The sequence below is a fragment of the Nyctereutes procyonoides genome, unplaced genomic scaffold, assembly GCF_905146905.1.
Source record: "Nyctereutes procyonoides isolate TBG_1078 unplaced genomic scaffold, NYPRO_anot_genome, whole genome shotgun sequence".
Lineage (NCBI taxonomy): Eukaryota > Metazoa > Chordata > Mammalia > Carnivora > Canidae > Nyctereutes > Nyctereutes procyonoides.
The window spans coordinates 13,816,168-13,839,715 of record NW_026575040.1 but is presented as its reverse complement, the minus strand read 5'-3'; the positions used below and the strand labels follow the sequence as shown (position 1 = coordinate 13,839,715).

General features: G+C 33.0%; 1 protein-coding gene across 2 annotated transcripts in view; it reads right to left on the bottom strand.

The window, feature by feature from the left end:
- Positions 1-23,548, bottom strand: part of VPS13C (vacuolar protein sorting 13 homolog C) — a 174,369-nt gene that overhangs the window by 103,022 nt on the left and 47,799 nt on the right. For both annotated transcript variants that reach the window (XR_008663727.1, XM_055319705.1), the window contains exons 12-25: positions 23,175-23,281; positions 22,421-22,592; positions 21,231-21,293; positions 16,001-16,130; positions 15,155-15,249; positions 12,731-12,873; positions 11,704-11,896; positions 10,897-11,011; positions 10,043-10,179; positions 8,986-9,109; positions 7,705-7,822; positions 4,539-4,668; positions 3,676-3,754; positions 2,550-2,689 (exon numbers count right to left, since the gene is read on the bottom strand). Coding sequence is in view for 1 of the 2 variants with exons in the window: in XM_055319705.1 (XP_055175680.1) it covers positions 2,550-2,689; positions 3,676-3,754; positions 4,539-4,668; positions 7,705-7,822; positions 8,986-9,109; positions 10,043-10,179; positions 10,897-11,011; positions 11,704-11,896; positions 12,731-12,873; positions 15,155-15,249; positions 16,001-16,130; positions 21,231-21,293; positions 22,421-22,592; positions 23,175-23,281 (1,746 nt within the window). In the remaining variant the exon portion in view is untranslated. The remainder of the gene's footprint in view (positions 1-2,549; positions 2,690-3,675; positions 3,755-4,538; positions 4,669-7,704; positions 7,823-8,985; positions 9,110-10,042; positions 10,180-10,896; positions 11,012-11,703; positions 11,897-12,730; positions 12,874-15,154; positions 15,250-16,000; positions 16,131-21,230; positions 21,294-22,420; positions 22,593-23,174; positions 23,282-23,548) is intronic.

The window sequence follows — 23,548 nt, the reverse complement described above, 5'->3', positions numbered from 1 at the left end:
GAGGGAGAAGCAGGCTCCATGCAGGGAGCCCGATGTGATATTCGATCCAGGATTACGCCCTGGGCTGAAGGCAGGCATTAAACTACTGAGCCACCCAGGGATCCCAAATTGTGGGTATTTTTGTAGTGGAGGAGAATTTTCTAAACGTACACTAAGATATAAATAAAAATTTAATATATTTCACTACAGCAACACTTAAAACTTCAAAAGGGCAAAGAAGTTGGGAAAAATAGTACTATATTTTTCTTAGATGATTCTGATTGTTTATTATTTATCACTTTAGTTTATTCATTCAATATTCAAAAAAATATTTATTGGGCATCATCTATCATGTACAAGACCATGACAGCCAATAGGAACACCAAACTGTCAAGGACAGACAAGGTCCTTTTCTTTTTTTTTTTTTTTTTAATTTTTTTTGACTTTTATTTATTTATGATAGTCACAGAGAGAGAGAGAGAGAGAGGCAGAGACACAGGCAGAGGGAGAAGCAGGCTCCATGCACCGGGAGCCCGACGTGGGATTCGATCCCGGGTCTCCAGGATCGCGCCCTGGGCCAAAGGCAGGCGCCAAACCGCTGCGCCACCCAGGGATCCCAACAAGGTCCTTTTCTTAATGGAGCTTATATTCTAGGAAGAGTGGGGAAAGTGAAGATTGTTATCTTGTATTAGGTGGTCAGGCCTTTCCAATAAGATGGTACTTGAGCAAACATCTAACAGAAGTATCAAGTCATGCAGAAAAAAAAAGTGTTCCAGGCAAAAACAAACAAAACGAAACAAAACAAACCCAGCAAACACAAAGAATGTGCTTTGGTATATACAAGGAAGAGCAAAAGGCAAGTGTAAGCTCCTCAATGCAAGAACTTTGTGCTCACTGCTATAACTGCAATATTCAAAACAATGCATTCCATGATGACACTTGATGAATATTTATTGAAAGGATGAACTAAACATGACTGGAGCAGAGTGAGCAAGGCAGAAGAGAACTAAAGATGAATCTTAAAGAAGTCACATGGGGTGAGCTACATGCCATGTAAGGCCTGACAGGCCATGGGAAGGACTCAGCCCTCTACTCTATAATCAAGATGGAGGCCAGAGGACAGTTGTGAGCAGAGAAATGACAGGATCTGACTTTCACTTTAAAAGGATTATTCTGAGGGCACCCTGGTGGCTCAATCAGTTAAGTGTTCAACTCTTGATTATGTTTCAAGGTCATGACCTCATGGTTATGAGATCAAGCCCTGTGTCAAGCTTCGTTCTCTCTCTCCCACTCCCTCTGCCCCTTCCCAACTCTCTCTCACCCCTACTTATAGGCTCTCTCTTAAAAAGAAAAAAAAAAAAAGGATCATTCTGGTTACCATGTTGAGAATCTGGTTACCATGTTGAGAAGAGAATACCTTACAGAAGCAGAGAGACAATTATGAGGATACTACACTACCCTAGACAAGACGGTGATGTGGACAGTGCAGTAGAAGAGAAGAGCACTCATTTGAATGTATTCTGAAGTAAGAATCAAGGGATTTTCTGATATTTAGATGTGCATATGAGAGAAAGAGAGAAGTCAAAGAAGGCTAAAGATAAATAACATATATTTCTTTTAAGCAAATACCAATAATACTTAGAGGGATTTATATACACAATTAAAATCTGGTATTTCTGGGACACCTAGGAGGCTCAGAGGTTGAGCACCTGCCTTCGGCTCAGGGCGTAATCCTGGGGTCCTGGAATCGAGTCCCACATTAGGCTCCCTGCATGGAGCCTGCTTCTCCCTCTGCCTATGTCTCTGCCTCTCTGTGTGTGTCTCTCATGAATAAATAAATAAAATCTTTAAAAAAAATCTGGTATTTCTGACATTACATTTTAGGACATTATCTCACACTGGGATATAAAGCAATCAATAAGAAACATCTTCTTATACCTTTGTGTTTTATTATGAAAGCAAAGCATTTTTATTATTAAAAATTTAGAGTATATGGAAAGGCAAACAGGCATAAATAAGAAATATAATTCCACTGCACAGAGATGAACACTGTCCATTATGTATTATCAAAGAAAAAAAATCCATGTGTAATTTCTAAATAGAATCATAAAGTCCTTGATATTATAATCTTTTTTCTCCAGAATAATGATACTTTGTAAACATCTTTCAATGTTGCTGTTTTCTTTTATTACATAACTTTTAATAGATATAAAAACATGCTGAAAATTTAGGCTGTTTATACTTTTCTGAATTATAAACATCACAATGAGCAATATTATTTAGCTTAAAAGTAAAAAAATAAAATAAAATAATGTATAGTATTCTATAAAAAACAAAACCCCACAGAAGTATCTTGGGCTTTTACAGAATAGATTAGATATGGTATAGATCACTCTCATACCAGCTTTACAAAACATTTCATTTCTTGGAACCGTGTGGTGTGTGTGTGTTAGGAACTAGGGAAGACAGAGTATCATTTTTAATGTACTTAATGTTGAGATCTAGCATGAGATAGTTTACAAGGATAGTGACGAAAACTATTTATTTAGGGACAAAACAAAAATACATACCTCTTTAATTTCAAACTTTAGTAAAAGATTAATGAGCTCCTCATTTGGGGCCTCTGCAACTTTTTTTAGTTCTGAACCTCTCATACTTTTGCCAGTCTGCATATCTCCATCTTCAGCATCAAAATATTCATCATCAGACTCTAAAGAACACATTCATCTTGAGAGAATGTCCACTGAAAACTGCATAAAACACTCAAATCTCTCAAAAGTAAAATTCATTTATTAGATATAATCTTCATATTCAGAATGAGAATACAGTTACTTCAAAGTCCCAACAAGTGACTCAACTTGGCATGTGATGATCCCATCTAAAGGCCAAACCACCCTATTATTTTTTTTTTCAACAGTTCTGCTTTTCACTTCAGTTCACTCATTCACTATCCAATATAAATAACTGTTGGGCACCACCCATCACCTATCAGTCTGTACCAGCCATTATGGATACCACAGTGAACAGCACAGACATGATCCTCATGGATCATGAAGCTTATAATCTACTTCAAAATTAAACCAGATCAGTTAAGCTAGAGTTGGAAAAAAAAAGATCAGGTAGAAATTGGGGCAAAAAAGAAAAAGTAGCTTATTTTAAAATGACTCCATTTCTGGGTTCTCTATTGTGTTCCATTGATCTATGTGTCTGCTTTTGTGCTAGTACCATAACTGTCTGATGGATCACTATATTCTACCCTGAAATTAGTAATACACTATATGTTAACTAACTTGAATTTAAATAAAACCAAAAAAAAAAAAAGTGACTCAAAATGACACTGTTGGTTAGTAGCACAGCTAGAACTAAAACCAGGGCAGCCTGGGTGGCTCAGCAGTTTAGAGCCGCCTTCAGCCCAGGGCGTGATTCTGGAGACCCAGGATGGAGTCCCACATCAGGCTCCCAGCATGGAGCTGCTTCTCCCTCTGCTTGTGTCTCTGCCTCTCTCTCTCTCTCTCTCTCTCTCTCTCTCTCTCTCTCTCTGTCTTTCATGAATAAATAAAATCTTAAAGAAAAAAAGATAACTAAAACCAGTGAATTGCTTTAGCACTTTCAAAATCCCTTTGTTTTATGAAAATTTTAACTCTATGTTCAAATGTATACAGGCTTGCTTTAATAAAGAACATTTACAATCCTTACCTGATTCTACTCCATCTAGCAACAGTGAAGTACCAAGTAGGTCTTTTGTCCTATCTGAAATAACAGGAATTGAGGATACCTAGCAAAGAATAAAAAAAGTTTTCTTAACACACTGATTTAGCAGGATCAAATGATAATGAGAAAAATACTGAAAAAGTAACAAAAGAGAGATGAAAAGACACACAATACACAACCTTCCAACGAAGCACATTATGCCATCAACTAATAATTGGCTAGTGTTCACTAACTATTAAGACTACTACCTGTATTTATAAGAGCAGACTAGGTACTACTCTAGTAGATAAGTATATTAATCATAGTGTGTCATTTAGTTGCTATCTAGGACAATACTGTGTGTCTGTATTACAGGTTCCTAGAAAATGGTATCAGCATTAGTGGGCTCTCTCAAATTTCATTTCCAAGCGGAAATTCAACACTTATTTTGTGTTGTAAAGATCAATTCTAATTAAAGCTATCTAAAACTTTTAAGTCTAATGTGTAAGAAAACTACATATAAATTATTTTATTTTGAAAGATTTTAAAGATTTCTGTATCTAACTTTAAACACATTTCATATATTTGTGAAATATGTTTTCCTTTCATTTATGTATTTTTTGTTTCCTTTGCTCTCTAAAGCTGACTTCCTGCCACCACTCTAAACAGGAACGAAAAGGGGCTTCAAACTTTATTTATTCAATGCCATATACACTTTTGTATAAAATCAACAACATTAAACTTCAAAAGTGTATCATATAAATGAAACTGGCCCTAAAAAATATTCAAAAATAAATTAGCTCAAAGATGAAAAAAATTCACCGTATCCACAAATGAAAAGATTTAACATTTTTATTATATCCATTTACCTGTCTCTCTGGAGACTGTGCAGGGGATTTCTGTGGCAAGGGTATACTGTTAATCAAACATAGCACATCTTTCATCTTCTGGTCAGAAATTCTCACATGCACCAAAGGGAGTCCTCCAGATAGTTTCAATCTAAAAATACAATTCAACAGTAAGGTTTTAAGGTCCAGCTTCTTTCTATTATGGAAGGGAGATATATTAGAGACTACACTGTGAAGTCAAAGTGACTCTGGGAATGTTTAAATCTAACTAATACTAATAGTCAACATTGTCAGAGTGATTCTATATAAGCCAAATTTCCAGATAAATTTAATGTATCCCTCTTAAGCAGCCAAACCTTTTAAAGTTAACTAATTTTATGAACCTATTTTCAAACACAATGTCTAATTTATAAAACCACTATACATTATTTCCTGACATCAAAGATTTTGCATTACACGTATCTACTAGTGTCTACTCACTCCATCACTCCCTATCCCCTTGCCTTAATTCCTTTCCTCATACTTGACAGTGCCTGACATATCATATATATATATATATATATACACACACACATATATATATATATATATATATATATATATATATATACTTTGCTTATTTTACTTCTCCTGATTAAAATATAAGCACTCTGAGGAAATCTGTTTCATTCACTGCTGAATCACTACTGTGCTTTCATTAGTTGCTTACTCTTCGGCACCTGCTTCTACTGTGCTTTCCTACTCAGCATACCTGCCTAGGTTTATCTGTCTCAACAGCTTTGTGGCAGCTGTTTGCTGCTCATGAAGTTCTTTCCAGTTATTATTTATCTTTGACTTCCCAACTAAGCTGTCAACAGCTCAGGTTGAGAGATGCCTAACCATTACATAAAGAATGATTTTCTGTATAATGCACAAACCATTAATGTTCCAAAGAGGTCAGTTGGTTGTTCCTGTCTCAAAATATTGAACTTTCTACAAAAGTACTCCGTAAGTTGAAAGCACCATAAATATGTAAAATGCTTCTTCATTATTTGTGAAACATTACATAAAACTAAAAGTATCTCAAATAGAGGGACTGATGAACCCTCCCACCTAAAATAACTACAAAGTTGGACAAAACACATGAAACAACGGTTTAAAAGAACATTGGACATCAGTCAAGAAAAGACAGATGAAAGACAAAACAAATGAGGGAAGACCTAGTAATACCCTAGCTTACTGACTTAAGAATTTCAATATGTGCAAGGAACAGTAAAAGGGTACTTGAAGAGGAATTTACAACCTTAAATGCCTACAGTAGAAAAGAAGAAAGGTCTTAAATGAGTGTTTTCAATTTCTACCTTAAAGAACTAGGAAAGTAAAGCAAAAGAAACCAAAGAGAAGCAGAAGGGGAAAAAAAGCAATAATAAACATAAGTGGAAATTAATGAAATAAAAAACAGAAGGACAATAGAGAAAATAATTGAAACCAAAAGCTAATTCTTTCAGAAGATGATCAACAAAACTAATAAGCCAATCACAAAAAAAAAGAGAAAAGGCACAAACTACTAACATCAGCAAGGAGAGAGATATAGCATCACTACAAATTCTCTATGTGTTAAAAAGGCAATACAATAATATATAAACAATCTTACGACAATAAAACTAAGATGGACAGATTTCTTCTATAAAGACAAACTACCAAACATTAATAAAAAAAATCTGAAAAAAAATAAAAAAATCTGAATAGCCCTTTATGAAATATATTGAATTTGCAGTTAAAAATTCTCCCCTCAAAAACAAAACTCAAGTCTAGAAGGCTTCACTAATAAATTCTATCAAACATATAAAGAAGAAATAATTCTACACTACTTCCTCCAAAAAATCACTCCATGAGACCAACATTACCCTGATACTCTGAAACGAAAATAATAAAAGCACAAATATCCCTTATAAAGATGATGACCCTTGAACAATAGGAGTTTGAACTTCATAGTTCTACTTATATGTGGTTTTTTCAATAAATACCATGCAGTACTGTAACTATTTTTTCTCCCTAATGATTTTCTTAATAACATTTCCTTTTCTCTAGCTTTAGTGTAAAAACAGACTATATATCACAAATACAAAATATATGTTAGTCAACTGTTTGTATTATTGTAAGGCTTCCAGAAGGTAGGCTTTTAGTAATTAAGTTTAGGAGAAATTAAAAATATATGGATTTTCAAGTGAGCAGATGTGGGAATAGAATAGAATGGGGGCTAGTGTCTCTCTAAGCCTTGCATTGCTGAAGGGCCAACTGTAAAAAAAAAAAAAAAAAGAGGGATGATGGATGTGTTCATTATCTTGACTGTAGTGATGGTTTCATAGGTTATATATATGTCAAAACTTATCAAATTGTATGCTTAAACAGATGTAGCTTACTGAATGTCAATAATATTTCAATAAGGCTATTAAGGCAGCACAAATGTTTCATAATTATCTCCTTAAATTCAAAACTCAGCTTCTACTTTTCATTCCCTTGAATTATTCTCAAGATTTTACATGGTTTCATAATCAAAAGAGCCTCTTTTTTTTTTTAGTTTCAAGTTTTTATTTAAATTCTAGTTGACACAGAGTGTAATATTAGTTTCAGGAGTAGAATTTAGTGATTCAGCACTTACAACATTCAGGGCTCATCACAAGTGCCCTCCTTATTAATATCATCACCCATTTAACCCACATCCCACCCACCTCCACTCCAGGATCTTTCGGTTCTCTATAGTTAAAAGTCTTTTCTGGTTTGCCTTTTTCTTCCTCTATGTTCATCTGTTTGGTTTCTTAAATTCTACATATGAATAAAATAATATGGCATTTGTCCTTCTCTGACTTATTCTGCTTAGCATAATACTCTCTAGCTCCGTTCACACTGCTAATTTTTGAAGATTTTATTTTATTGATATTGAATCATGGATTTGATCCATTCAAAAACACAGATAAAAAAATATAAAAAAACACAGATAACTAACTTTTACACAATCTGAAAGTCGAAATACTTCTAAGAGAGGTGATACACCATAATTTAAATAAACAATTTCTTAAAAATGTTTTTGCTATAAGATAATCATTTTTTCTGTCCTTCACAAATCTAGTTTTGCTTTCTTAAAATCCAGGAATATAGATAATTTCACCTTGTTAATTTTATAATAAAAGAGAAACTCATACATTACCTGGCCATTCTAATGTCTTTTTCTACCATTGCCTTGGCCAACTCAACATGAATATCCATGGGTTGCAATATATGCATAGTTGATGGATGCTGAAATCGACATTTTTTCCAGTTTTCCTCTTAAAAAAAAATTTTTAAATTAAACAACTAATTACCTTGGAAAATTACTAAAACTTTATATAAAAAAAGCAAACATAATATTCATAAATACTAATGCTTAGTTCTTTCAATATAGAAGTTAAATGATCTATATTTTTAAAAATAAGATTGACAGTTAATAATGTAACTGCTTATTTTAAAATGTTTTTGGGCAGCCCGGGTGGCTCAGCAGTTTAGCGCCACCTTCAGCCCAGGGCCTGATCCTGGAGACTCGGGATCAAGTCCCAGGTCAGGCTCCCTGCATGGAGCCTGCTTCTCCCTCTGCCTGTGTCTCTACCTGTGTCTCTGCCTCTGTCTCTCATGAATAAATAAATAAAAATCTTAAATAAATAAATAAAGTTTTCTAGGTAGTAGTAACAGTTTATAATAAGTGGGTATTTTTCCCCACTTAATTACTAAATAATTCTCATAGAATTGATTATTACTCCTGTAGGAATACTAAAATAATTTTCTGTAATAAATTACACAATTCCCGTCAAAGAAAACAATTAAAATTCACCCAGGCACTAAAATTGAGGATTCTTAATGCCAAGGAATTTCAGTGTTTATTCTTTCACATGTCCACTCTAACTCCATTTGACATCTTTTATCTTCATCCTAGATTATGTCTAGGCTTTACTTAAGCAGTAGAAAACACCAAAGCTTTTGGAAAATAATTTACTGCCTTTAGGGTTTTAAGACTCATACTTGCTAGTTATCTACAAAAGCAGAAGACCATAACACTACTGAAATAATGACTAGCCTAATATACTCAAAATATTTTAAAATGAAGCAACAAGGGAAGACAACACTGAGACATCCCAAAAGCACTAAGAAAAATGTAAGCTGAGGGCAGCTTCTATTTTTGTGTTCTAGACAGTTTCATAGTCATATCACAACAAAAGAGGCAATGACTAGACCTAGATTCAAACAGCACTAAGTATCTAAAGATAAACAGGGAAATTTTTATCTCATTACTAACTGTGGCAATGATTTGCACTAATGGGCTCTATTTGGTTTTAAGTGACCAATAGATATGTGTTCAAAATATTGTCAGGGTTGATATACATGCATATATACACACATATTTAACCTTAGCTACTCAACGTAATTTCAAGATTCTAAAAATTGAGCAACAGTTTACCTGCTCGTGCAAAGAATAACTGCACACTTTTTATTTCAACATCAAACTTGTCATAGGCTTTATCCATTAATTCTTCCAGAGATGAATTATTAGTCTTCTGCAAACCTTGATCTTTACTGTTAAGCTAAAATGGACAAAAAAACTCCAATTTTCTAAATGGAAAAATATATTGATACTTTTGTTGTGTTTTCTTAAAAACTGAAAACACTGCCCTTAATGAGTTCATATTCTGCTTAATTTTCTGACAGTTATTTGCAAATATTTTATTAAGAGTATAATATTTCAGTATATCTCTTTAATATGCTTGGGTAATAGGTGCTCAGCATAGTTGTACTAATTAGAAGATCGGTTAGACAGCTGTCTACCTCAAATAACCTGTCTAGACATGCAACTCTTCCTGGCTCTTAGCAGTTACTACCACTCAGGCTCAGCACCCCTACTACCTATTCTAATGTCTTCACCCTGAAATCGCAGGTTTTGTTCTTTCTTCTTCCCATTACATCACCAGAATAAACAGGCTATTAGAATTCAGCTCCAATTTCTACTTCCTTTTCCCTCTTCCCAAAGGAAGCAAGGATGAATTTGGGACTTTATTTTTTGAAATCTTCACTTTTTCTCAGATGCTTGGATTTCTAATGGGTTTGACACCCAAAACCTTAGAGTTCTACTCTCTACTTAATTGCTGGCAGTGGTATAACAAACATATATTAATATGTGTATAATTTCCTATTGTCAGAATATGTAAATTAACAAATAACACTGAGCAATTAAACTCTGGACATCTAGGAGTACTTGAAAACTTCTCTCCAATTAAAAAAATACAGCAGTAATCCAGTCCTCAATATCAAATCATCTACCATTACAGAAAATTTTAGGGATTTTCCATGGTTCTTTTTAATAGCCATAAGATTTACATAAAATCTAAGCTAGGCTTGGCAAAATACTAAGAAGAAATAAGTCTAAGTTTAAGTAAACTCTGGGGGAAAAAATAGCAAAGTGTCAGATAACTAACTTCCAACCTGAGCAAAACGGGGAGAAGAAATGGGTATACACTTACCTGAAATGTACCAAAATCTAAAATGAGAAGATCTGACTTTTCATGGTGGAAACCTGTCTGTGGAAGTATTAGATAAGAAGGTTTCAGATTTATCCTTAAATCAAGGACTTTTCGAGTTTCAATAATATGTGTAAGTCCTAAGAGAAAGAACAAAAGATTAGATGGTCAAATTGATATATGTAATTTATATTATTAACAATGAGAAAAAGAAAAACAAATGAGAATACAATATCAATTGTATTATGGAGGAGCATCAGTTCCCACAAGCTAGAGTTTCAAAATTAAGCATCTAAGATGAAACTGCATATGGTCATTGGGAAGCAATCATATCATTATACTGTACAGTAAATCCAACATAGTATTTTATCCAGAAGAAGATAATCCATCATTTCTTTATTTAAGCAACCACATAAAGTAAGCTGGCTTGAGTTCGGAGACCATGTTGTACAAAAGCAGGTATCTTTAGAATCAGATTCACACACAATATGATGAACCGTTTCTTAAGAACTGAGATGGAGGGATGCTCTTCATCTCGAGCTCACTCTGGGGTACAGGTTCTTAAAGGTAATGGCAGACAGAATCATCTGTGCCTAGTACTATTCCCTTTTTCATTCAGTCTAACAGGTATATTTGACTTCAGGTAACTCATGTATACAAAACACAGTTTGTATGTGTTTAATGTAATTTCAATGTAATTTAATTTAATAATTTAAATATTTTAATTAAACGTAATTTAATTAAATGTAATGTCATTAAAAAAAGACCAACATATGCTATTTTAAATACACTATTTACATTAAAATAGACAACAAAATTTTTAATTTCATTGCTGTTCATGCAGATAAATTCTTTACCTGTAGCTGTTCTCTCTTTAATTTCTTCCAGCTTCATTAATGTAGCTGATGTTATTTGCTCAAGATCTAATCCTTTATTTGATTGAAAGAATTCAACAACTGCATTGATAGTTTTCTGTAAAATAATTTAAAATATAAGCAAGCCATACATAGTACTTTCCATATTATAAATTTTAAAACTTCAGTTTAATTCTAAACAACGGTGGCTCTAAACTTAGGAGATACTTCCAAAGATACTCTACCCTACTATATCTCTCTCTGGTTTAAAAAAAAAAAAAAAAAGGAATAGCCCAAGTAAGCTTACTAGAGAGGAAAAAAATGTGTGCAGATCATTAAGGTTACTTTAAGTACATTCTAAGGTGTCATGTTGATATAGTAATGGACATTACTACTAAACTATACACTTAAATGCTGAGATGGTAAGTTAAATATATTTTACAATTTAAATTTTTTAAAAATCAGAGAATACAATGACTCTAGAGTCTTTATAAAATGCCTCTCACCCTGACTGTGAAACTCTTAAACTGGAAAATTGGAAAAATCATGGATCTCAACAACACAGTAGGGCCAACTTACAAGGGATACAACGATTAGTGATCCTGATGGCTAGACTGAATTAAGAGCATCACAATAAAAGATGGAACCATAGATACAGAACCTGAGCTACCATTTTCAATAACTCTAAATGTTAATGTTTTTTTTATATGAACAATATTTAATAAAAGTATGAAAGAGGAAAAAGAAGAAAATCATACGTCAGAAGTGTACGATGGGCTTAATAAAGATGGACTTTTTCCTTGCACTTACAGCATCATAGATGACCTCCACAGGCTGAGACTGAACAATCAGAGTCTGGTCAGCAGTGCTATTCTCTGGATTGGTTTCAAACTCGATTTTAAGCAAGGATGAGGTAGTATCACCAATGGAAGCCACAAGTGATGGTACAATACCCTCCTGTTTCAGACCTGTTATATACCAATGTTCTAATTTTGCTTCCACCCTACAATCCGGTGAGTAAAAAAATAAGTAATATAAATAAAATGCTGAGTAATATAATGGATTAAAATACAGATTCTCCTTTAAAAAAAAACTACTTTGAGAGCCAGTACTATACCTATTATCCAGAGGTAAAGTCCAAACTTCTCAGCCTGACATTTAATTACCCTACAATCTGGAGTTTTGTTTTGGTTTTGGCTCTTAACTCCTCATCCACATGAGAAATTCACTTTGGCCAACTTCCAAAGAATACAGAAGTTCTGATCACTGTTACATGAATACAAGCTACACTTCACTTAAGGAATTCATCTCTCTCTTTCATGTCACCTGAAAACAACCTTATCCTGTTTTCTCCTAGTCCTTTCTACTCAGCTACCCTAAGTCCCAATTCTTCTAGCCCAAGTTCTCCTCTGCAACTGAACTTGTGTAGCATTAACCTCAAGGATTTCATTTTACAGCATCTTCTCAGCTATGAGCTCTCTAATATGTTACATAGTTATTACATTATTAACTTTTTGGTTATTCATTCTTAACACCTACAGGGTAAACTTATTAGAAACAAATTTATTATTCCTATGCTAGCTTTCATAGTATCAAACTGATAAATGTAGCAATATTAAGTATTTGTGAGGGAAAGAACAGAGGGTAGAATAAATGATGAACTCTGCATATAACTTCATAACAAAACAAATGTAAAAGTAAAAAGACCATCTGACACACAAAAGGAAAAGAAACTAGAGAACTATTATTAATCAGTTGTTTAATGCTAAATACACTATTTTTTGGCTAAGTCATATCTAGAAATAAAAATTGAAATTATAAGCTTTTTAAAACTTACTTAAGTGCTTGTGCTCCTGGTCGCTGAGATACTTGAGTGCCCAAGCCAATTATCTGAATTTTCAGTATTTCTGGAATATTTTGGTTTTCTCTTATTGTAACAGAGGTGCTTACTAGCTTCAGTGTCATTATATGGGCAACATACTAAACAAAAGAAATGAATGAAAATTATTATAGTTTAAGTAATTATTACTTTAATAGTTTATTTAAATTTGCTGTATTATAAAGTGATCCAAATACAATGTTCAAAAAAGATCAGAAACTTAAATACAAAATTGTCCAAATAACACAATTACAAGAGATCCAAAATTCACTTCTCCTAATTTTAAAGACAGTAGAAATGAAACCTGATAAAATATTTTGTCACATAAAGACTCAATTCGCCAACTTTCACTAAAGCAAACTAATTCAGAACAATCCTCTGGCTCAAAAACTGGACAAGATATAAAGAGCATCTGCTTGATGTCTTTAGATGGTTAAAAAACTATTGAGAAAAATTGATAGGTCAAAACAAAGCAGGACAGAGAACCAGGGAGATGATTCTCATCAAACCACAAAGGAAGACATTAAGACAGGAAGCAAGGAACAAAAGATCCACAAAACAGAAAACAATTAACAAAATGGCAACAGCAAGTCCTTACCTCAATACTTACTTTAAAAGTGAACAGATTAAATTTTCCAATAAAAAGATAAAGAACAGCAGAATGGATTTAAAAAATATATCCAATGATTAGGCTGCCTACCAGAAGACAACTCACTTTAGCCTTAAGGACACATATAGACTAAAAGTGAAAGAATGGAAAAAGATATTTCAAGCAAATAGTAACTCCCCCAAAAAAGGAGAGCTATATTTATATCAGAAGAAAATAAATTTTAAGTTAAATGTTGTCAAAAGAGACAAGAAGGTCATTACATAATGATAAAGAGATCAGTCAATCAAGAAAATGTAAGAGTTGTAAATACTTATGCACCCAATAACGCAGTACCTAAATACATAAAACAAATACTTAAAAAAGAAATTTGAACTAAAAAAAAGAACTAAAAAAAGAAATAAATGTCGATATATCAACAGTTGGGGACTTCAATAACTCACTCTCAATCACAGATAGATCATCCTGACAGAGAATCAATAAACAATGGATTTAAAACACTATAACCCAAAGAGACTAAACAAACTTACTCAAAACAGCAGCAGAATAAACATTCTTTTCAAGCCCACAGGAACATTTCCCAGGAGAGATCATACAATAGGCAATGAAACAAGTCTCCCAAAATTTAAGAAGATATAAGTTATACCAAGTATCTTTCTCAAACATGGAATAAGATCTCAATAAGAAAAAAGCTACAAAATTCACCAATATGTGGAAATTAAACAACACACTCTTGAACAACCACTGGATCAAAAGGAAAATTTAAAAAAAAAGCATGAGACAAACAAAAACAGAAATATAACACAACAAAACTTATGGGATGCAGCAGAAGCATCTTCCTTCTAGAAGGGAAGTTTATAGTGATCAATTCATATAACAAGAAAAAAGAAAGATCTCAAATAAACAACGTAACTTTACACCTCAAGGAACTAGAAAATGAAGAACTAAACCCAAAGTTAGAAGAAGAAAGGAAATAATAAAAATGGGAGAAGAAATAAATGAAACAGATTAAAAAAATAGAAAAGATTAACAAAACCAAGTTGGTTCTTTGAGAACAAATAAAACTGACAAACCATTAGCTAGACTAAGCAAGAAAAAAAGAGAGACAACGCATATGAATAAAATTATAAATAAAAGAGGAGATACTAATAAGGCAGATATCACAGATACACAAAGGATCACAGGAGACTACTAAACAACAATATATCAACAAATGAGACAACCTAGAAAAAAAGGATAAATTTCTAGAAATGTGTAATCTACCAAGACTGCATCATGATTCATGAAGAAACAGAAACTCAATAGAGCAATAATGAGTAAGGAGTCTGAGTCAGAAAAAAAAAAAAAAGGAGTCTGAGTCAGTAATCAGAAACCTCCCACCAAAGAAAACCTCAGGACCAGAAAAAGTCACTGGTAAATCCTATCAAACATTTAAAAAAGAATTTACAGGGCGCCTGGGTAGCTCAGTGGTTGAGCGTCTGCCTTTGGCTCAGGTCGTGATCCTGGGGTCCTGGGATCGAGTCCCACATCAGGCTCCCCACAGGGAGCCTGCTTCTCCCTCTGCTTGTGTCTCTGCCTCTCTCTCTGTCTCTCATGAATGAATAAATAAATATTTAAAAATAAATAAATAAGAATTTACTCCAATTCTTCTCATACATTCTTGTGAAAAGAAACAAATACAATTTTTATAAGAGATCAGTAACTCGTTTAGCCCAATTCAAGATAATACAGTAACATGAAACAAAATGTCTCTTTAACCACCTAAAAATAATCACCTGCTTCGGTAAGGCTAAGTTGTGGGTGCTCTCACTATAGCCAATAGCAGTGAAGAGCTTATCTTTCTCCTCTGCAGTCATAATGTCATCAATAGCTACAAAGAAAGGACAGTATTTTAAGAAATCAATTGCTTCAGTATTATAGATGCAATAAAAAATATCAAACCAAAGTAACAAGTGCCCTAAAATCAATGCTAAAGCAATATCAGCCAGATAATTTCCTCTAATATGCTACTTTGCCTAGTCAAAACAGCCATCATGTATTTGCTTGCTTACGTCAAGAAAAGGCAAAGAGACACCATGAAAGAAATTCTGGTCTCATATAAGGATTTTAGAATTCCCTAAATATGTTAAAAATTAAGTGAAACTTCTAATATCCATGCAAAAAGTTAACAATAAGAAATGTCAGTTAACACTTCTGAATTTCACCTTATAAAGTTTCACAGAAATAACTTCCTCAAAAATATCAAAGTTTTGAGGCACCTGAGTGGCTCAGTCACTTAAGCATCTGCCTTCAGCTCAGGCCATGATCTCAGGGTCTTAGGGTGGAGCCCTGTGTCAGGCTCCCTGCTCAGAGAGGAGTCTGCATCTCCCTCTCCATTTGCCCCTCCCCCCTGCTTGTGCTCTCTCTCTCTCTCTCTCTCTCTTTCTTTCTCAAGTAAATAAAATCTTTAAAAAAAAAAATCAAAGTTTTAATTTAGTTAAACTCAGAAATGTTCCAGCCTGACATATTTGGTTATACGTTTACTAATAATAAACATCATAAAACTCCACTAACTGGCTAAAATAAAATGTATATATTTTTTTCTTAACAGTGTACAACAAATTATCTGAGATGAAACTTACTTTCAGGAATCAAAGATTCTTCATCTTTTTTCTTAGACTCCTTCTTACCCCAAAACCCACTAAACCAGCCTCCACGTTTCTCGCCTGTGTCAGTAGACTTTTTCCTTAATTTTTGCCCAGATCGAATCACCTAAAAAGTAAAAATTTTTAAACTTAATTAAAGAGGAACTGCCCTCTTCATTTCCAGGTATAGCCAGGTAAGAACAATGGTTAATTTTTTCAACACTACGTTAGGTTAAAAAACAGTCAAGAAAGCCTTCTGAAATGGTATTCAAAATAATTTGGTCAATATAGTTCCACTATTAATTTCATTTACTTTCCACACCTACTGATCAAATTTTGATGAGGTTGCATTTTGTCAGAAATACAGTAAAGGTTTCAAGGAATTTTTTTGAGCAATGTGTCTTACAAATGTTTAAGTTAATAAGCCACTAAGACTGCAGATTTACAAAACGAAAAGTTCTCTAAAAAGAAGATACTTCCACACTCAGAAATATTAGTTTAAAACAATATTTCAGAATTCATATACATTGCTGGCCTGCCAACTACAGACATGGGAGAAGGGTTGAATATAAATAAAAATAATCATTGAATCTCATTTCATCCTTTCTCAATAAATCCTAGCTTGATTTTCTGTAACTCCTTGAAACAGTAAAAAAGAGATGAAATCACTAAAAAAGCAGAAAACAGAAGGATAAATAAAGGGGATAAGTAATCTATCTTCTCATTCCCTGAATAAGTAAACGTTAATAATTTTCCACTTAAAATTTATATTTTAAATTGAGAGTTATAGGTAACATATTGCAAGCCTCCCTGTGTAACAAAAGGTGAAACACTCCAAAAGAGAAGTTGAAAAAAAAAGAGTTGAATTAGTAAAGAGAAGTTTAAATAAGTTAAAGAAGTTCTCTTTAACATTTAAATATTAAAGATATAAAGAAATAGGTCCACATCTGTGCACAAAACTATAAAAGTTTTTTATCAGTTATACCTCAGCCATAACTACCTTGTGGCAAGCTTACCAATCCAATTTCACTAGTCAGAAATGTAGTAAATAAAAAATATGTATCTGTTTACTTTATATTCCATATGAAAAAATATTTAACTTCATTATTCTCTTGGAATAGAAGATTAGTGTGCTTTTTTATATTTTTCATAACTAGAACTTAGAGAATTTATTTAACCTCTCTCTGTCTTAATTTACTAATATAAATTGAAGATAATAGTACTTTCCTCAGAATTGATGGTACTCAGCAAATTACATCAAGAAAATGTTAGCTCAGCAAATTACATCAAGAAAATGTTAGCTATTCCTGTCACCAAACTTTCTACTTTAAAATTCTCAGGAACACAAAGATTCAGCAAAAGCAAATCAATTCTCAGCCACCAATATCCTGAATTCATGTCAGATTTAGGCACAACATTGTTAATCCAAGTACTTATTGTGTCTTTTGCTTTGAGATATTTTTTGAATGGAACTAACCCCATCGTGTTTATAACAAGAGAAGTTAAAAAAGGGTTGAAAAGTTAATGAGAAGAGACATTCAAACTAAACAAAATAAGAAATAAAGTTTCTTATGCAGCTAGATACAGATTACATAATTCATCAGCAGGTATGAAACCTTAGGATAAAGAAATCATGCAACCTATAAAAAAGAATTTTAAAAAAGTAGTAATGAAAGAGCACTATTACACCATTGATAATTCAGGAGAAGACAAGAGTAGTGCCTGAGAATGTAAAGAATAAGCATGGGAAAATGTGACATTTTTGTCACTAGCCAGAGATAAGTGCATATATTCAGGAACTGTTAGAATTTGCAAATTAAAAGTGAATGACAAAGCAGCTACTGTGGATATCATAGCTCACTGGTATTCAATCCTTGATGCACTTAAGAATCATTAGGAAGCTTTAACAAAAGCAAAAAACAACAACAATGCCCAAGCTCCACCACATACCAGGAAGTGGACTCCAGGTATCATTTTAAAAATTCCCTAGGGATTCTAATGTGCAGCAGGATTCAGAACCAGTGAGATAACTACACAAGATTTTCTCAACAACAGGAGAAATCATCAAGCAGGGAGTAGATGAAACGGCTAATTCAGAAAAGGCACTCAAATGTATATCATCTGGGTTTTTAAGCTTTAAAGAGTCTATCAGCAATGGTTTTAAGGAAAATGCAACCAGAGCCTGCAAGTTAAACTTGTCTTACATACTGGACTTAATAAAAAGGTGGATTTATGAGCAGTTCCCTGTAAATCTAAATACAAGAACAGCTGTACAGTATTTGATATTTTATTAAAGTCCTTTTTAACCAAATCGGGGCACCTGGTGGCTCAGTCTATAGAACATGCAATTCTTGATCTTGGGGTCATGAGTTTAAGCCCCACACTGGGCACAGAGATTACTTAAAACAAAAAATGTTGGGGCACCTGGCTGGGTCAGTCAGTTAAGCATCCAATCTTGATTATCAGCTCCAGTCTTGATCTCAGAGTTGTGAGTTTAAGCCCCATGCTGTCCTCCACACTGAGTATGGAGCCTACTTGAAAAATAAAAATTTTGGGATGCCTGGGTGGCTCAGCAGTTGAGTCTGCCTTTGGCTCAGGGCATGATCCTAGGGTATGGGATCAAGTCCCCCAAGCGGCTCCCAGCAGGGAGCCTGCTTCTGCTTGTGCCTATGTCTCTGCCTCTCCCTCCTCTTTCTCTATCTCTCATGAATAAATAAATCTTAAAAAGAAAAAGAATTTTAAAATGTTTTAAAAATATTTTAAACTAAATTTATAAAGTTTGTAAATTTATAAACTAATAAACTTTTAATCATTAAGGAATTAAAAAAATATGTTAATAAGAGACATTAAGATAATGTAATGACCAACCCAACATTCAACTTTCCCCCTCCCAGATCTCTATTTAAATCCCTAAAGAAAAAAAAAAACTTAGAAAAAAAATTTTAAAAAAAGGATAAAGCCACTATTAGCACTGATATCTTTGTAAAGCTGTGATGAGGATGGCACAGATTTTGAGGAATTTCAAAATAAATTCAAAAATCTAGAAAAATTTAATGAAAAGACAGAAGTGAATTAATTAGAAAGCACACAAAATATTTCAGTGTTAATGACCATGAAGAAAATAAAACAACAAAATAAAAAGTACTGGAAAAGAAACTTTCCTATATGTTGACAATTATCACTTAAAAATACATTTAAAAATCAGAGCTGACCTAGAACTATACACACACAATATACCAGTGTCTAATCCTTGGTTTTAATATTATAATTATGTCGATAATTCCTGCCTATATTTTAAATTCTGTGACCCTGTGGATTTTCCTATACAATAAAAAAATTTCAAAAAAAAAATTTCAATCTTGGATGAATTTAACTGCCTTTTCTTCATCTATATCCATCCCTTTGTCCATAGCATCCAATAATAAATCCTTTTTCGTGGCCTGTTTCTAACCAACAGAACATGGCAAAGGTGATAAGATGTATGTGATTATGTGCATGAAACTGTACCAGCTGTCTTACTGGAGTGTCTCTTTCTCTTTGAAAAAGCAAGCTGCCGTGTTGTGGGCTATGTCAGGAGGCCCTTCTGGCAAGGAAATGAAATGAAATTTAAGAACTAAGCACAGCCTCTGGTCAACAGCCAGCAAGAAACTGAAGTTTTCCATCCCACAGGCACAAGGAGCTAAAATCTGCCAACAAAAGCAGATCCTTCATCACTGACACCCCCCAGATGAAACCACAGTCCCAGCCAACAGCTTGATGGCAATATTTTTGAGACCTTAAGCAGAGAACTCAGGTAAACCAAACCTGGACTCCTAACCCACAGAAACTCTGAGACAATAAACGTGTATTGCTTTAAGCCCCTATGTTTATTATGCAGCCATAGAAAACTACTTCACATGAGTGTACCGAAGCAGGTCCTCAGTCATGGAGCTTTGCATAGGCATAAGCAGCTGAACCCCTGAGAGAAATTCTACAGTCTGGCCAAGGAATGAGAAAATGGAGTCCGTGAAAACCAGAGGGGATGAGGGAAATACAAGAGAAACAGAGTCAGAGAATGGGGTTATCTTTCTACTCTATTTTTATTTATGTTTTTCTACTGGAATGTAAATAAGGGATTTTTGTTCACTTCTGTATGCAGAATGATGCAGATGATGATGATGATGAAGGAAAAAAATCACTTATTCAATAATTATTATGTGCCAGGTACTCAATAGTCTAAGTGCTTTGTACATGGATCATCACTGCTCCTCATAGTAACCCTCTGATGTAGGCACTATGAATTACTCTTATTTAACAGATGAGGAAACTGAAGCACAGAGAGGTTAAGTAGCCAGCCCAAGATCACACAAGTAGGCAAAGCTGACTCCAGAGTTCACAGTCTTCACCATGATTCTAGTAAAATAGGCACTCAATGAGTACTTAACTAAGTAAATGAATGAACCAGTGCATGCTTTAATCCCACTTAAAAACTAAGTATGTGTATGGAGATCTATAAATAAAAAAAAAAAGACTAAAGGAATATACAAAAAAAAACATATTAACAGAATGTATCTTTAGTGTGAGATAGATGTTTCTATTTTTTCTTTGTATATCTATATTTCCTAACTTTTTGTATTGTGAGTTGCACTGCACTTGCAATTTATTTACCAACAAAGTCATGCTACAGAATAAAAGGATTGACATGGAACAATAGGGACGAGGTAGGATATGCCAAGTGGGATCAATCACCATATATTATGAAATATAAACAGGCTGATTCCAATTACAGGAAAAAAGAAAAGAAGGGAGAGAAGGAGAAGAGAGGAAAGGAAAGAAGAAGGAAGGGAGGGAAAAGGAAACAAAGCAAAGATAAAGTGAAAGGATGGGGGATAAAAAAGCATATGTAAGTAGATACATATGCATGGGGGAAAACCTGGAAGACTGTATATCAAAATGTTAACAGCAGTATTCTACATAGCTAGAATTACAGATAACTTTGATTTACTTTCCTTTTAGGCAGGGTTCAAATATTTTGTTGTAAAATTACAAAATTTTTTCCTTCCATGTTAGTGGATTTTTTTCCACTGTTCCTATTTTTTTCTCCCAAGATCAAATGAGGAACGGAAACTCAATCTTTATTCTTACTTGAACAACTGCCATGAAACTTAAGATTTCTTGATCTCAAGTTTAAAGGAATAGTATGAACATGTTTAAAACATAAAATAAAAAAAGCTCATAAAATGATTACCTCAACTTGTGCTTGTTGCCTTGCTAAAATTATATTAAAAACATCTAGAGTCTTCTCCAAATCCTATAAAACAAAGAGACACTTGTAAACAAGAAAAATGACATTAGATTAAAAAATTTTATTCTAGGATTTCTAGGATTATCTAGTCCATGAACAAACTAATTGTGATCTAATGAAAGGATAAGTATAAATCTGAATGTACATTTGGCTTTTGTACTTTTAGTTTTTGCAATAAGGGAAGTAAGTTATCCAAGAAAGCAAATCCTCAAAAAATATAAAAATAAGAATTTTAATGAGACCATTATAGAAACAAGAATTTGTAGGAGGGGGACCTGTTAATCCTTATGGTTCATACTGACTCACTCTTTTCCATAATATTTTATAACCATTGTACTAAAGGCACCATTATAAAACACAAAATTTAAGAATGCAAAATTCTACAAATCAACAACTAAGTTAAAATAGAAGCTAATTTGGGGAATTTATATAAAAGTATGTAAGAATCTAACCGGTATTGGGTAATCTGTGTAAGAGATAATCTATGTTCTCACAACTCTGTAAAACAGATACTGTTTCCATTTTATACAGGAGAACACCAGACCTAAGATGCTGAGAAACTTGATGCTTTTTCCAATATATAGTATCAGTGTCTCTCACATATTTCAGAATAATAGGAATTCAATTAATTCTTTACATTATGAATTTGTGGCAGAAATGGTTATATAATCAAGACCACATGATATTAGGCAAATTATATATTCAGCATGGTATTTTTCTGTATTTCAAAAGGGGTTCCTATTTTGAGCAATAAGAGCTGTTTTTTATATAATACTTTGAGCTCTTTAAAAAAAAAAAAAAACACCAAAAAACTAATAACATACATCTAGCTAATAAACATATATTTGAATAGCTCTGATACTGATTTTCTAAATATTATATAAAAACCAAGTACATTTCTCCAAATACTTTCTAGTATTCTAGTACTTAATCTGATATTAGGATAGGAGGAAAAGATTTGTTTAAAGAAGAAAGAGCTGAAGAAAAAATACTCTACATTTTCCCATAAAATTATCTCAAAAAGAGGTCAGTTTTATTCTTTCTAAAATAATATTTTAATTCAAATTAAATTTAGGAAAATCTAAAGGATAATTTAACAAAGACTAGCTTTCATCAATATATGTGAAATATACCTGAATTTGTTTCTGTATTTCTTCTGGGACTTTAGGTTGGGTTAACTTGCTCTTATAGGCACTTTTATAACTCTTGAGCAGCTGCCTGTGTTTTTTTATGTTATTCCAAGACCACATCTGCGTATACCTTCTTATATGAACTTCAAGAACAGAATCAATTGCATATTTCCACCTGCAAATCAAATTTTAATGTACATTTGAATACAAAGGTTTAAGAAAAAGCAAGAAAATGGCTTAGATTTTTTAAATCCACAGTTATTTTTTGTTCTTATTAACTGTTCTCCTTATAAGATCCCACTAATTAGCATTTCAATTCCTCAGTAAAATTCTCTGATTTAAATTGATTATAAAATGAGCAAATTACTCCAGTAAGAGGGTATGTCAAAGCAAAATCAATAAGACACAAAATGACATACAAAATTAATACTATCCCAATATGGTTATAACATTCATTACACGTGGTGACTCAAGGGCACTAAAACCAAAAAAGGATTAAAGTCTTAATGCTAAGTTAAACCAAAAAAGGATTAAAGGCTTAATGCTAAGTTGAGAATTTGGGAATAATCTAAAAGCAAGAGTATAAGAGAATGTGTTTATGAAAAAAGTAACAACGACATAATACAAAAGATATCCCTTTCATGTCTACAAAGATTTAAAAAAAAAAAGTGGCTTCATTACATGGCTTTAAAGGTCTCTTAAATCTGGAAGTTTCTACTTATATATTTCTCATTTAAAAAAAAAAATTCTAACTTACCATTGTCGACCATTGGTATGAAGTGGTAAATAGGGCTTATATTTCCTGTAAGGGGCATTTCTAACCATATAATCCACTGACTCCAAAAAGTCAATCATACTTAAGTACTATTAAAACAAAAATACAGTTATATTTATTAATTGCACACATGGATAAACACCAAATTTTATTATATTTGCAGTATAGTAAGACTCCAACTTCCTGGAACAATGAATATCATGGTTACCTATTAGTATCATATTTTCTCAAATTTAAAACACCGCCAATTATAAGTTGTAACATAATTTTTAAGTTCCACTACAAAAAGAAAAAAAACAGTGCTAACAAAGTATCATACCATCAATAATATTATACATCCTATTTTCAAATATGTT